This window comes from Peromyscus eremicus, chromosome 3, assembly GCF_949786415.1.
Source record: "Peromyscus eremicus chromosome 3, PerEre_H2_v1, whole genome shotgun sequence".
NCBI lineage: Eukaryota > Metazoa > Chordata > Mammalia > Rodentia > Cricetidae > Peromyscus > Peromyscus eremicus.
In genome coordinates, this window is record NC_081418.1 from 62,395,494 (window position 1) to 62,411,580 (window position 16,087).

General features: G+C 47.5%; 1 protein-coding gene across 1 annotated transcript; it reads left to right on the plus strand.

The window, feature by feature from the left end:
• The first annotated feature begins 971 nt into the window (after window positions 1-971).
• Htr5a (5-hydroxytryptamine receptor 5A) lies at window positions 972-15,660 on the plus strand. The gene is made up of 2 exons (XM_059256649.1): window positions 972-1,712; window positions 15,328-15,660. The coding sequence occupies exons 1-2, from the start codon at window positions 972-974 to the stop codon at window positions 15,658-15,660; spliced, it is 1,074 nt and encodes a 357-aa protein (XP_059112632.1).
• Window positions 15,661-16,087: the final 427 nt, after the last annotated feature.

Consider the following 16,087-nt stretch of genomic DNA (forward strand, 5'->3'; position numbering starts at 1 on the left):
AACAACTCTTTAAGTGAGGGCACTGAGCTTACCCACCTAGGAGGCAATCACGTACTGAAATCTGGAGGGGGGAAACAGTACGCTAGACTGTTAGTTAAGTACCTCACTCGGAACACTTGTGCACAACACCCATTGGAAACCGAGATGCCGCTCGGGGCTTCAAAATCACCTCCAGGGGGGCGTGGGTACTGGAGAAAGGCTTTAGGAAAGTTTACTAGTAAACTGGATCCCGGCCACTGACCAATCGGTGAAGAGCTAATGGACCTTGGACAGCCACCAAGCTGCGTGCTGGTGTAGGCGGCAGCACCGTGGACAGCGCCAAGCACCGCAGCTCGGGAGCCAGGGGCGGAGAGAGGCGGCTTCATCAGCTGATGCCTTACGTAGCGCTGGATCCCCACTTTGCTAAGGCCGGTCCAGGTGGGCGCGCCAGCGTGCGTTTTCGGAGTAGCAACCCCAGGCATGGTGGAGAGAGGCCAGCGTAGGGCAGAAGACCATCTCTAGAAAGCAGGTACCTGCGTGGCTTCTTCAGCATCTGGCTGTTCCCCAGGGCGCCACTGCCCGGAGAAGGGGGTGGGGGAGCGGGCAGGGAGCAATCCCGGACCAGCGACTGCTCTGACGCACCAGCCGGCTTCCAGGAATCCACCGGCAGAGACGATCCCAAGGATGCTCTGCTGCTGGCGACCAGACAGCGGTCTCCGCCGAGGTGAGGAAACGCAGACATGTGATAGATTAGGCGAGCCCTGGCTTCTAGACTCAGCCCCTTGAGTCCGCTTTCCAAATCCCTAAGGATACAGAGTCTGTGCGGCTTGCAGCCTAGCTCCTCCAGACTCTCACTGATTGGAGATTGGGGTCAGGGTCACAGGCTCTTGACAGAAACCTCTCCACTAGTCGGTGGTCGCAAACATCTCTAGATTGACTCCGGTGGGCTCAGTGGCTACACTGAATCTGAACGCAGGTGTCCTGGACCAGCGATGGATCTGCCTGTAAACTTGACCTCCTTTTCCCTCTCCACTCCCTCTTCTTTGGAACCCAATCGCAGCCTGGGTGCGGAAGACCTGCGCCCTAGTCGGCCCTTTCTCTCAGTTTTCCGAGTGCTAGTTCTGACCTTGCTAGGCTTTCTAGCCGCGGCCACGTTTGCTTGGAACCTGCTGGTGCTGGCCACCATCCTCAGGGTACGCACCTTCCACCGCGTCCCACACAACCTGGTGGCGTCTATGGCCATCTCGGATGTGCTGGTGGCTGCGCTGGTCATGCCACTGAGTCTGGTACACGAACTGTCCGGGCGCCGCTGGCAGCTGGGCCGGCGGCTGTGCCAGTTGTGGATAGCGTGTGACGTGCTCTGCTGCACAGCCAGCATCTGGAATGTGACAGCCATAGCCCTGGACCGCTACTGGTCGATCACACGCCACCTGGAGTACACACTCCGTGCCCGCAAGCGCGTTTCCAACGTGATGATCGTGCTCACCTGGGCGCTCTCTGCGGTCATCTCTCTGACCCCGCTACTCTTCGGCTGGGGGGAGACGTACTCTGAGCTCAGCGAGGAGTGCCAGGTCAGTCGCGAGCCTTCCTACACCGTGTTCTCTACCGTGGGCGCCTTCTACCTGCCGCTGTGCGTGGTGCTCTTCGTGTACTGGAAGATTTACAAGGCCGCGAAGTTCCGCGTGGGCTCCAGGAAGACCAACAGCGTCTCCCCCGTTCCCGAAGCTGTGGAGGTGGGTGCTACAAGGATCGCTAAAAATACTTCACTTGCATCTGCAAAGGCTTTCTTCTCGGCAGACCTCCCCCGAAGTCTATGGAAGGTGAAACTCTCCAGTTTAGGAAGATGTAGGCAAGGGAGGGCGCAAGCGCCAGAGACTACCTTTGCTTTAAGCTCTGAATTACAGAGTCCCTCCTGTGTTGAGTGTCTGGTGGGTTGTTTTCTTATGTGGAAATTGTAGGGTTTGTGGTCGTATCCTATCGGGTCCACTTTGGCACTAAAGTTCTGTGGATGGACAGCATCCCTTATAGAACATCTGATGAAGCTAGTGTCTGGGGAACACTGGCTCAGTACCCGGGGAAGGGGGTAGCGCGGGGGGGGGGGGGGGGAAGAAACGAAAAAAATCTGCCTTTTTCTGCATTAGTAGTGAGGGAGCGTCTGAGGAGGGAAGATTAGAATGATTGACAGGATGATTGCCACACAGCAGGCACATCGGTTGTGTTGTGTTCTAGGCTCTTTTGCAAATTATTATTTCTAGGTTGTCATTTATCATTCTTCAGTGTCCTGTCTAATCATCCCTCCTCCCCCCCCAAGATTAAAGACAACTGTTTACTGTCATCCTGGTGCCTGCGTTTGGTGTCTGCTTTCCTTGCCTTATGGTTTGGACCACTGCCTTCTGGGCCTATTTACTGCAGCCCCATCAGACCATGGGCACCGCTGAGGATCACCTGGCCTATCTGCTTTCCCTTTGAGTAATATGCAGGAAGAAAATCAAGTTTCAGAACAGATAGCTCCCCCCAGATCCCTGTGGCTGGCCTTTGAAGCAGACAATCTCTACAAGGAAGTCCAGCTTCCATCTTCTGCCACCCACAATTCCCTATCTACCTCTCCTTAACTCCTGGAAATCTGACTTGGTGATTCAATGTTCTCAAACTCCAGGAAAAGGAGTCAGCTCCCTACCCATTCATTGCTGAGGGCCTCACTTATGTACTGAAGTTAGATCAGACAAGAATACAGTCCCGGTTTTCTGTTGCTGGGCTCTGGGACAGCAGAATACTTTAACTGAATGTGCTGGATGTGTTGTACTGGCTTGATGTAAAGGTAAGCCTAAGTAAATGGTGGTTCTTTGTGAAGACCTTGTCAGTGTGGCTGCATTCCTAGTCATTCAAGCTTAGGGCACAATAGGTGGAGGAGGTAGGGAAGGGGCAAAGGGAGACATGGCTCCCTGTTCCTCCATCTAGAGCAGTGGTCCTCCACCAAGGATGATGTCTGGACTGCCTGGTGATTCCTAATAGCACAGGATGGCCCCACAACAAAGAATTTTGAGGATCAGAATTCACTGAACTGAATTTTGGAAACTCTACTGTATCCACCAAAGAGCCCAGAGCTAGGTTCTAAACTAAATAGCTTTAGGCAACTAAAGCTTGGGTTCCACCTCTGTTTCCCTGGTAACAGAATGCTTTGCTCTTCCTTGGAATTTAAATTACCATAAAAAAAAAAAAAAAGGGTGAAGGTTGTTCTGTCTCTAGCCTGAGTGGAGACCTAACATTTCAAGCAGCCAAAAAGGAGGTGGAAGGGATAAATTACCCCTAATGAGACAATGTACTTTTCCTTTCCAGAGGCCTCTTCTCTGGCACAGCCCCTTTCAGAATCTGCCTGGTGTAACTTGGCCCGTTTTCTTCTTTTTATCTATTTCCCTTTCTTTCAGACACTGGCCAAAGGCCAAGTGTGCTGTCCCTGGTTCTCGGGCTGTCTCTCGTTCTCTCTGAACTCCCTCTCTTCTCCCTGGGGCCCCTTGCTGACCGCCAGTGCAAACAGCATGGCTCTTTCTCTCCCTCGTCCCCATTTCCCATCCATTGGCAGCTTCGGAGAGTCACAGCTTCCCCGCCCTGTTGTTTTTCTTTTAAACTCCAATAAAATTATCCCCAACTTCCTTTCTAGTCTGCTTCTAAATTCTTTTATGAATGAGTGATGAGACTGACAGTCTAAAAGGTGAGCCTTCTCAGTTTCCCCAGGAACACACTCAGACTCCACTTATGAACCCCTTTGGGTGTTCTTGGTCTCATTAATAAAATAATTTAGGAATAGACTCAAATGGAAACACAAAGACAATTTTAGAATTTGAAAGAAAATCTCGAAGGCAGGCAAGCCTTAAAATCTCAGCCGCTGCTGGGCAGCACTCGGGAGGCAGAGCCAGGCGGATCTCTGTGAGTTCGAGGCCAGCCTGGGCTATAGAGCGAGATCCAGGACAGGCTCCAAAGCTACACAGGGAAACTCTGTCTCAAACCGCCCCACAAAAAAAAAAAAAAAAAAAAAAAAACAAAAAAAAAAAAACCCTCAGCCGCTGCCCAGAGAAGGAGGAGAGGAAGGGAAAAGTCATTCAGTTTAAGCCTGTTGTAGAGATCGGACGAAAGGTGGACAGGAGGCCATGGGGTGGGGAGGAGGCTTTAGGAAGAGTAAGGAAGTCCAAAATGTTGGGGGAGGGAGCCCAAAGTGTTAAGGAAAGTATGCTTGGAAAAGAGACAGAAGGAGAAGAGAAGAAGTTACACTTAGAAAAGGAGCAGGCAAAACAATGTGGTTGTAGCCGTAAGCTACTGCGTGGGGACTTGGGGAAGAAAATCTCAGTACCTCATTAAAGGACTGATTACTTCACCTACCTCTGCAGCATGGCTTAAGGAAGCCTCAGTTCCTAGGGGTGGTTTCTTGGCCAAGTGAATGATCCTGCTCAGCTGAATGTTAGGTCTCCATTCAGGCCAGAGACTCACTTTTCCCCCCTACTCTAACAACAGGGAGATGCTGGGTAGGTCCGTTAGTGATTGGGGGTTGGGGCTCATTACAAGTAGTGACAGAGGACTTACCAGTCAAAGGAACAAAGCTTTGATTACTGAACTGAGGCTGGGGAGCATGGCTCAGTCAGTGTGTACTTTTTTTAAATTTAAAAACATTTCTTGGGGAACTGGAGAGATGGCTCAGTTGTTAAGAGCATCCGCAGTTCTTCCAAATAACCTCAGTGGGATTTTCAGCACCCACATCTGTAACTCAAGTTCCAGGGGATCAAATGCCCTCTTCTGGCCTCTGGGGGCACTGCATGCACATGGTACACAGACTTAGATGGAGGCAAAACACTCAGTAAATAATTAAAAACAAGCATTTTGCAAGTGTCCACGGCGGCCAGAAGAGGGTGCCGGGTCCCCTCCAGCTCTCTGTGAACTGATCTTCTCTTCTCCTTCCTAGTGCGGGGACTAGAGGTGTAACTCATCATACCCAGTTTATTTGGTGCTCAAGATTGTATCTGGGGCTTGTACATGCTGTAAGCATGCTACCAACTGAACTAAATCCCTAGCCTCAGTACATTTTAAAAAATTTTTATATGTACAGGTGTTTGTCTATATGTATATCTGTGTACCACATGTGTGTCTGGTGTCTGTGGAGGCTAGAAAAAGGTGTTGGATCCCCTAGAACTGAAGTTAGAAATGGTTGTGAGCTGCCTTGTGGACACTGGGATTTAACCGGGGTCCTCTGAAAAAGGATCCAGTGCTTTTAACCACTGAGCCATCTCTCCAGCCCCCTTGGCACACTGTTATCAGTGTAAAAGGACAGGTTTCTGGGGACTCTCATGCAGCTGCATGAGTGCATTGGGCTGCAGTTCCTCTTGCTTGTGGGGTGTCTACAGGGACTCCAGGCCCCTTGCTGCCTTTTCGGTAAAGCTATGGTCTGTAGTGTAAGCATTCTTAGCTACAATCTCATCCCGAGTGGCAGCACAGCTCGTTAGGAAACAGCCAATACTCACTGAACTCTAGGAGAGTCACAGACGGAAGGGCTGTCTTCTCACCACCAGCACCCACGTTTCTCAAACCTTTGAGAAATGTGCTGCATAGCCGCAGATTGGTCTTCCATTTGCTCTTTCTTATCACCTGGCACAAACAAATCGTTTTGTCTGTCTGTTATTTGTTTATGGTAGGGTCTTCCTATATAATACAGGCTAGCCTGGAATTCCTTATGTAGCCCAGGTTGGTCTTAACCTTGAAAATCTTCCTTCCTTAGCCTCCAAAATAGATTACAGCACCTACTATGCCCAGCAACAAAGTATTTTATTAAAGAAAAATTTCCCTAGGTTTACTATTTTAAATTTACTGCAAACCAGGTTACCTTTGTCTTTCAGATGTCTTGTCTTTTCATTGTTTTACATTTTGTGTGTGTGTGCCTCCGTGCACACGTGTAAATCAGAAGACAACTGGTCAGAGTTGGTTCTGTTTCCAACCGGTGTATTCCAGGGCTCAGACTTAGGTCATCAAGGTTGGCGGCAAATGTCTTTACCTGTTGAGCCAACCAGCCATTCTCAGGTAACTTTCATTTCATTTATTTTTTAAATTATTTTATTTTATGTGTTATAGGTGTTTTGCCTGCATATATATATGTATACCATGTGTGTGCCCAGTGCATGCAAAGTCCAGAAGAGAGTGTTGGATTCCCTGGAATTGAAGTTACAAATAGTATTGGTCTGCTATATGGGCTGGAATCAAACCCAGGTCTTTTGGTTGAGCAGCTGAGCAGTGGTTATATATATATATATATATATATATATATATATATATATATATGGGGTTTTTTTTAAGACAGGGTCTCTCTGTGTATCCCTGGCTGTCCTGGAACTCACTGTGTAAACCAGGCAGGCCTCAGATTTGGAGACCTGCCTGCCTCTGCCTCCTCAGGGCTGGGATAAAAGGGGTGGAGCCACCACACCTAGCTGAGCAGCTAGTGCTCTTAACTGCTGAGCCGGCTCTCCAGCCCACCCCCAAGTAACTTTTAAATTATATACCAAATGAGTTAACTTTCTATAGTGTGAGGGTTAAAGGTAGCTTTAACTCAGTACAAGCAGGGCATCCACAGTGTAGGCAGATGTCCTCTGAAGTTAGAAGGATGGGGACTTGGTGGGTGATTATGTCCCCATTGGAATGACTTTAGTAAGCAGATTTTGGATAGTGACTTTGTTTATCAGTTAATATGAGATATCTATTTATTTATTAATTTATTATTTATTTATTTATTTATTGAGACAGGGTTTCTTTGTGTAACAGTCCTAGCTGTCCTGGAACTTTCTTTGTAGACCAGGTTGGCCTCGAATTCACAGAGATTCACCTGCTTCTACTTCCCAAGTGCTGGGATTAAAGGCATACACCACCACCACTTGGCAATTATTTTTATTTATTTATTTTTTTGTTTTTTTGTTTTTTCGAGACAGGGTTTCTCTGTGTAGCTTTGCGCCTTTCCTGGATCTCGCTCTGTAGACCAGGCTGGACTCGAACTCACAGAGATCTGCCTGGCTCTGCCTCCCAAGTGCTGGGATTAAAGGCATGCACCAGCACCACCCGGTTTATTTTTAATTTTTTATTAATTAATCAATTAATTTTTTCCCAGCCCAATCACAGTTTCTCCTCCCTCCCTCTCTCTTCCCCTCCTAGTCCCTCTCCCAAGCTCCCTCATCCACTTCCTCTCTCTTCCCTTCAGAAAAAGGCAGGCCTCCCATGGATACTAGCCATCCATGCCATATCCAGTTGCAGCAAGACTAGGCACCTCCTGTCCTAGTAAGGCTGGATGAGGCAACCCAGCAGGAGGAAAGGGTCTTAAGAGCAGGAAACAGAGTCAGAGACAGTCTCTGCTCCCTCTGCCAGGAGTTCCACTATCTGGGACTATGGGGGTCCAGCCCCTCAATAATCCCCTCCCAGGGTCCAGGAAGAATCTACAACCAGCTGATAATTTAATCTTTGATGATATAAAATGAATCTAGGTACATGAAACTCCTTAGTCCATACACTTTATTATTCTGTGTTGGTCCTTTCTCTACATAGCTTCTATTCTGCTCTCATGCCTAGCTCCTTTCTTGCCTGATTTCTCTTTACATTTATCCACTGACTTGATTCTCTTATCTTGGTTCTGCCCCATCTGGGTTCTCATCCATCTAGTTCTTTCCCATCTTAGCTTCTCTCTCATCTCCTTTTCTCTCATCTTGTTCTTCCCCATCTGGCTCTTCCTCATCTTCCATCTCATTCCTCTGGTACTCTCTTCTAGCCCTTCAATCTAGTTCTTACCCATCTCAGTTCGTTCCTCTCCAGTCCTTACCCATCTAGTTCTTCCATTCTCTTTTTTCCTCTCTCTCTCTCCTCCTCTCACTCTCCTTATTCTCTCAGTTCTCCCCAAGTCTCTCAGAAATCCAGTTATAAACCCAAACAATAGCAGTCTTCTGGCAGAGCAAGGTCACCAGGCTCGAATTCTTACAGGGTCATAAAGGTAGATAAGAGTTTTCCCCAGGCAGTGACCACCAGGCTTTTTTTTTTACAATCCAAAATGGGAGTAGTAAAGGAGAAGGTCAACTGAGAACTAATGATCGGTTAGTATATCAAAAAGGGAATTTATGTGCTCAACCTACATTCCTAGAAGTGGTTAGGTGAGAAGTTAGGAGTCTATGATGTTAGTAATAGAAAAGGAGGGTCTCAGGTCGCACAAGAAAGAAGGCTATCCGCCTGACCTAGGGAGCATGTGTTTCCACAAGGGTGTGACCTTAGTTCAGGAGATTGTTTGGCCTTGGATGCTTGATAGGTATTTTAGATAAATACACTGTTAGTTCTCGGAAGCATGCATAGCATTACAAGAAAATCACTATAGGAACCAGTTAATATATATACAAAAGCTAAAATATCACCAAGACTTCTTAAGCCATGGCTTGACCTTCGGAAAAGTCCTTGACTTTTCCAAGTAGTAGCTTTTGTGATAGTAGCTGAATTCCATTACATTTTCCTGCAGCTTGCAGCATCCCATGAGAAGACCAAGTCACACAATTGCAAAACATGTGCAGAGGGCCCATATAATTTCTCTGGTTGGTGGTTCAGTCTCTGTGAGCCCTTAAGAGCCCAGGTTAGTTGACTCTGTGTTTTCCCATGGTATCCTTGGCCCCTCTGGCTTGCATAATCCTTCCTCCCACTCTTCCACAGGATTTCCTAAGGTCCATCTAATGTTTGGCTTTGGGTCTCTGCACCTATTTCCATCAGTTTCTGGGTGAAGGTTCTCTATTGACAGTTGGGCTAGGCAGCAGTCTATGAATATAGCAGAGCATCATTAGGAATCATTTCATTGACTTCTTTTTTATTTTTTGCCAGTCATGTTTGGTTCTCTCCTAGGACTCTGGGCTGTCCAGTCTCTGGGTTCTGGCCCTCCAGGCATTGTCAGAGATGGGCTCCCTCTGATAGTATGGGTCTCAAGTTGGACCAGTCATTGGTTGGCCACTCCCATAATTTCTGCACCACCTTTGTCCCACCATATCTTACAGGCAGGATAAATTGTAGGTCAGAGATTATATGCCTGGGTTGGGGTCCCAATCCCTCCACTGGAGATCTTGTCTAGTTACAGGAGATGACCAGTTCAGGCTCCATATCCCCCATTACTCAGAGTCTTAGCTAGGGTCACCCTCATAGATTCCTGGGAGTTTCCACTGCACTCAGTTTCTAGCTTGAGATATTGATTCTTTTAAGGTGCCTTCTGCTAATAGATTATGAAAGATATAGATAAGTGATAGATGACAGTGGTAGATGATAGATAATAGATGACAGATAATTGATACATGATAGATATAAAGAGATGAAAGACAGATAGACAACTGATAGATAATCTATTAGTACATGGGTCTTAATCTAGTCTCCCATATCTCTGGGTACAGAGGCTTAGTCAGGTGTATCCAGAAAACCTCATCTCATACAGATCGCTGGCTTTTACTTTTTAAGGCTATTTGGAAATATCTAGCCTCATATCGAGTATTTTATAAGTTGCTAGGTTTATTGTTCCATTTACTTCTTATTTTTTAGTCCCTTTACTGAAAGAAAAGACTGAACCAGGCATGGTGGCAAATGCCTTTAATTCTAGTATTTGGGAGGCAGAGGCAGGAAGATCTCTGTGAGTTCGAGGCCAGACTGGTCTGCATGGTGAGTTCCAGGATAGCCATGGCTACACAGAAAACCCAGTCTCAAAAAGACAAACAAAAAATGAAAGAGAGAGAGAGAGAGAGAGAGAGAGAGAGAGAGAAGGAAGGAAGAAAGAAAGAAAGAAAGAAAGAAAGAAAGAAAGAAAGAAAGAAAGAAAGAAAGAAAGAAAGAAAGAAAGAAAGAAAGAAAGAAAGAAAGAAAGAAAGAAAGAAAGAAAGAAAGAAAGAAAGAAAGAAAAGAAGAAGACTGGGCTTCAGCTAAGGCTTCATTCCATCAGCTGTGGGCTTCCATTCCACACAAATGCTGCATGGATGCTAAATCTATTCTCTGTCTTTGTTTGCTTTGCAATTTTGCACCTTTGTTCAGTCATCCCATGCAAGGGAAGCTTCTGAAAGCACCTTATGTAATCCATATTCTATCTTTATCTTTATGTTTAAATTTCCACAATTGGCTTAGATAACTCTTTTCCTCTCTGTCCTCCTTTTAAATATTTCCAAATCTGAAGAGATGTCAACTCAGGCTGTGACAGATCCTGGTAATATCGTTTGTTTGGTAGTCTAATTAAATTCTGAATTCCATAACACATTTCTGCCCCTTTCTCTGAAGTTTAGGAAAAAATTTCCTTTATGCCCCTGACTCTGGTATAGGCTTTGAATTTACAGTTTATAGATCTGACTTTATATCTAGTGAGTTTACAGAATGCTTCAATTTTTCATGAACAAAAAAATCTTGAAGAAAGGGCAGTTCATTTAGGAAGTTGATAGAGCTCCCAGAACATGCTAGAGAGAGACCCCAAGTGGGCAGTGTTGTAGGGCCTCTGGATATCAATTAAACAAGCTGACTGGGGCTAGACAGAGATGGCTCGGTGATTAAGAGTACTTGCTGTTCTTGTAGAGGACCTGAGTTCAATCCTGGCACTCATATCTGGCAGCTTACAAGTCCAGCTCCAGGTGACCTAATACCTTCTAATAGACTCTGAGAGCACCGGCATGTAGATGCACATTCGCACGTGCGTGTGTGTCTGTGTGTGTGTGTGTGTGTGTGTGTGTGTGTGTGCGTGCGCGCGCGTGCGCGCGCGCGAACACACACAAAACAAATCTTTAAAACAAAAAAGCATGCAACTGTAGATGCTGCAAGTTAATTGCACAGCATGGTGGCGTTTGCCGGTACTGCACTCTGACACCAACTACACCTTATCCCAAGATCTAATCCAAGATCCAAGAGCAGACTTCTAGCTGAGGCTCTAGTTACTTGAAGCAAACACCTCAATACGGTGATCTGGCACAAAGACATCCTTATTTGCAAATTCTGGGATAGCAATAGGAGCCCAGGGGACCAGCAGGAACCCAAGGAACCAGGAGTGCCTGAACAAAAGGTACCTGGAGCTGGGGTCCAGTGAATGCCTTTTGGTGGGGAGATATCATGGCAGGTCCTAGAAATGGTCTCAGTGTTACCTTTAAAACTGGCCAAGGGTGGCACAGCTGTGACCCAGAGGCTGAAATGAAAAGAACTAGTGAATCTATGGCCTAGGCAGTAAGAAAAATTTAATAAGAAGTCTAAAATAGGTCTTTTAATAAAAAAAAAAAAAAGAACCCAGAGCCAGATATTGGTGTAAATGTTAAACGATCAGAGAGACAAAGGAACAAGCCACAGCCTCGTCTCACCTCACCAACTCCATGAACCCTCTGAATGTCTCTGAAGCTCTCCAGCCGAAAAGCCTTTAGTTCCTGTCTCCTCGCGCCTTACATACCTTTCTCCCAGCTGTATTACTTACTTCCTAGTACTGGGATTAAAGGCATGTGCCACCACTCACTACCTGGCTCTGTTTCTCTCCTAGACTGAGTCAATCTCATGTAGTCCAGGGTGGCTTTCAACTCGCAGAGATCCAGATGGATTAAAGGTGTGTGCCACCCGTGCCTGGCTTCTATGTTTAATCTAGTGGCTTGTTCTGTTCTCTGATCTTAAGGCAAATTTTATTAGAGTACACAATATATCACCAAAGAGAAATCCCGTCATCTCTAACTGTTCTTAGGAGAAGGGAAATCATAATTATCTCAATGAATTCAGAATGATCGGGCTCAGGGTGAGTGGTCATTCTGTGGGGCAGAGGCCAACGTCATCTGTAGAATGTGAGTACTCAAAATGATTGGTTTTCAGAGTCAGGTTTCTAGGGTGACTTTGACTTGATTGGCTGGCTCCTGAGTGAAGGCTGATGATTACTGGCTTGTTTACAAGCATGTGCACTGGGAACTGCATTGTCCTTGATCAGAGGAAGAGGTTTAGACAACCAGCAAGCCTCCTTGTTACCATAGCTACAGCACAAGCAGTCTGTCCCTGAGTCACCACTATGGAGAGCCTTCTTCTAATCTGGGAATCTGTTTCTTAGTGTTCTGGCAGGTCCAGGTGACCTGTCTTGCAAATCACCTGAACCCACCCTTTAGAGCTGAGAGTCTCTGTCCCCCAACTTCAGCACCACAAAGCAGTGGAAAGAGCATGCTAGATTTGTAGTAAAATCATAAACAATTATTTAGCATATCAATATTTTAGAAAACAAAACAAACAAACAAAACCCAAGAGCTCTGGCAAGTGGTACCTGTCCCCAAATAACTCAGTTTTGAAAGACAAAAGGCTGGTAAAGCTGGAAACTTTCTGTGAGTCTGAAATTGTGCAGCGCCTTTTCTAAGTGTGTGTCAGAGTTGAGAGGATCTGGCTTGGTCTGACTGCTCACTCTGTGTTAGCCTGATTCTCTCTTCCTGAGATCTGCTAATGAGTGCATTAAACTCTTATGGCAATTGGTACATGTCATTCTACAGACCCAGTTAAGTGCTTCACTGAAGCCATCGATTGGCAGAGAGTAGACAGCCAAGTCCTGGAAGGCAGGGTGAGCACACAAACCCAGAAATGAGAGAAAGTGGAAACTCTTCAAACAGCCAGGATCTCCTACCAATGGACCTGACAGCTCCGTGGACAGTGATTTCAATCATTGAGCTCACTTGTGGGGGGCGGGGGAGGTGCTGGTGTTGAACACAGCACCAGAACATGGCCTGAGAGAAGGATCCATGTTTCACATGGAAGTGTGTCCCCGTTAGTTGACATCACCTGGAGTGACCTGGGGAGAGGGAACCTCAATTGAGACACTGCCCAACTCAGATTGCCCTGTGGCCATGTCTGTGAGAGAAGGTCTTGACTGATGAGTGATGTGGGAGGGTCCAGCCCACCGCGGGCAGCACCACGCCTAGGAAGGTGAGCATGGGCTGTATGGAAAAGCTAGCTGAGCATGAGCCTGTGAGTCAGCAATCAGCACTCCTCTGTGGTTTCTGCTTTAGCTGCTGCTTAGGTCCTACCTTGACTTCCTCACTGATGAAGAGTGACCTGGAAGTGTAAACTGAAATCAACCCTTTCCTCTCCAAGTTGCTTTGGGTCATAGTGTTTAGCACAGCAACAGAAGGAAAACAGAATTTGGGGTGGGGGTGTGCTTTTCTGAGAAATATGGAGCTCTGTTACCAAACTCTGAAGAATTCCTGATGCAAAAACGTGCCCCAGTGTTTCCATGTCTCCAGCACCCCTAGTATCACAGCACCCCATGTTTTCAGTGTCCCCACTGTTGCTGTTACCCTCAGGTTGCCAGCAGTCCTGTGGCCACCAGCAATGCCCAGTTTGGCCCATGAAAATAAAAGGAGTGATGAAGACCTCCTGAGGGAGGAAGAGTCAGAGGGAGGACCTCCTGGGAGTCCTGAGGGAGTCTGTTCTCTCCTTCTCTCTTGAAGTCTACAGTCATAGAACTCAGGTCAGCAGCTTGGTGGCAAGCACCTTTACCCACTGAGCCCTGCACCTGCTGTCTGAGTTAGGGTTTCTATTGCTGTAAAGAGACACCATGACCACAGCAACTCCTGTAAAGGAAAATATTGAATTGGGTGGCTTATAGTTTCAGAGGTTTAGTCCATTATCATCATGGCGGGACATGGCGGTGTGCAGGCAGACACGTTGCTGGAGAAGAAGCTGAGAGTAGATAAGGAGCTACATCTTGATCCTGTAGGTAACAGGAAGTGCTCTGAGTGTCACACTGAGTGAAGCTTGAGCAAAGGAAACCTCAAAGCCCACCCCGACAGTGGGTCCTCTCTAATGCTGGGCAGCAACAGTAAGCCACCACCAGTTAGCCTCCAGATGGCAAAGGAAAATCACTGACCTCCACAGGGTGCCATGTAGCTGGCTGGGTTAGGGTACCTGGTATGAGAGATATGGTAAATGAATTTTCAGTCTTCACTATTTTGTTTATAATGAGCTCATTAGGAGATATATATATATTACATACACACACTTTTTTTCTGTTAAATTACCTGACAGAAGCAACTCAAGGGAGAAAGGCTTTGCATTGGCTCATGGTCTGGGGGTACAGTCTATCAGGGCAGGGAGGTCATGGTGTCAGGAGCCTGAGGTAGCTGCTCACACTGTCTGTGCCGCTGGGAAGCAGAACCAGACTGATGATGGTGCTCGGCTCACTCTTTCCTTTTATTTAGTCTGGGACCCCAGCCTATGGGATGGTGCCACCCACACTGAGGGTGTGTCTTCCCTCACAGACAAGCCTGGAAGTTAGCCTCCCGGGGATTCGGACTCCACCCAGTTTGTGATCCCGTCTTCTGTGTCTTTGCCACCAAATCCACATGCCTCATGCTCTAGTTTCAGTTACACTGCTGTGATAGAGCACTGGGACCAAAAGCAACTTGGGAGACGGGAGTGTCTATTGGAGCCTATAACGCCAGACCACAGTCCATCATTGAGGGAAGTCAGGCAGGAGCTTGAAGGCAGGCCTGCTTCCTAGCCCACACAGCATCACCTCTAACCGAGGAACTCACTGCACAGCCCAAGAAGGACAGCAGGAGACATGGAGGACGCTTCTTGCTGGCTGGCTTGTAAGATGGCTTAGTCCAGTGGTTCTCAACCATCCTAGTGCTGCGACCCTCTAGGACAGTTCCTCACGTTGTGGTGACCCCAACCATCAAATTATTTTCATTGCTACTTCATAACTGTAATTTTACTACTGTTATCCACCGTAATGTAAATATTTTTGGAGATAGAGGCTTGCCAAAGGGGTCACGACCCACAGGTTGAGAACTGCTGGCTGAAACTCAGCTGGTTTTATTATTATACCATTCAGGATGACTTGCCTAGGGATGATATTGCCCATAGTAGGCTGGGCAAACACACACACACACACACACACACAGAGAGAGAGAGAGAGAGAGAGAGAGAGAGAGAGAGAGAGAGAGAGCGAGCCCACAGGCCCATCTGATCTAGGCAATTTCTCAGATGATTCTGCCCTATGCCAAGTTGACAAGTTGACAGCTAAAGCTAACCAGGACACCCCACGTTCCACGTTCTGCTTATTTTTGCTGCCCCTTTAGCTGATGAGATAGCCACAAACTCACTTGCATTGAACTCTGTGTGTTGCAGCATCCTCCCTTTTCTAACATGCAGACCCCCTGGCACAGCCATTGCACTCCTCTACCCCTAGTTTATGGGATCCACCACCTAAACTCCAACACTTCCTTCGGAGCGGCTTGTGGGGCTCAGGCCCACCTGTACCTGGGTTCAGCTTGGCCACCACCTGGCGGGTGTGAAGAGTCTGTTCCTTACAAAGTGTCTGTTTGTACCTTGCAGGTGAAGGATACTACTCAACAGCCCCAGATGGTGTTCACGGTCCGCCACGCCACCGTTACCTTCCAGACAGAAGGGGACACGTGGCGGGAGCAGAAGGAGCAGAGGGCGGCCCTCATGGTGGGCATCCTCATCGGGGTGTTTGTGCTCTGCTGGTTTCCTTTTTTTGTCACAGAGCTCATCGGTCCCCTGTGCTCCTGGGACATCCCTGCCATCTGGAAGAGCATCTTCCTGTGGTTGGGCTATTCCAACTCCTTCTTCAACCCGCTCATCTACACAGCCTTCAACAGGAGCTACAGCAGTGCTTTCAAGGTCTTCTTCTCTAAGCAACAATGAGGGGCCATCTGGGAGTGCCTTCTTCCCGTAGCTCAGTGGGCTGTCCTGTCCCATGAACCTTTGCGGTCTGCCCAGCAGTGCTGAGGACAAGATCCGTCTGCCAAGGGCACCAGGGTCACATCGGAGCTCAGCTCACCTCACGTCTGTGCTCATGGGTTGGGAGTTGTCTTCTCCTGAAGGCTCTGGTGGCTTATGCCCCCAATCTGGGGACTCTCCCTTACTCTGTACCAGCAGCCACGGACCTGGCCCACAAAGTGCCCATTCCTCCTCTAAATTCACTCTAGCGTGGCCATGAGAAAAGCTGACCAGAGCAGACAGGAGGGAGGAGAGAGGGAGTGAAGCAGCAGGTAGAGAGAGGCAGAAAGAATGACAAGACCTAGAGCTGCCGGCAATCACACACACCTGTAAACCCAGCACTCAGGAGACT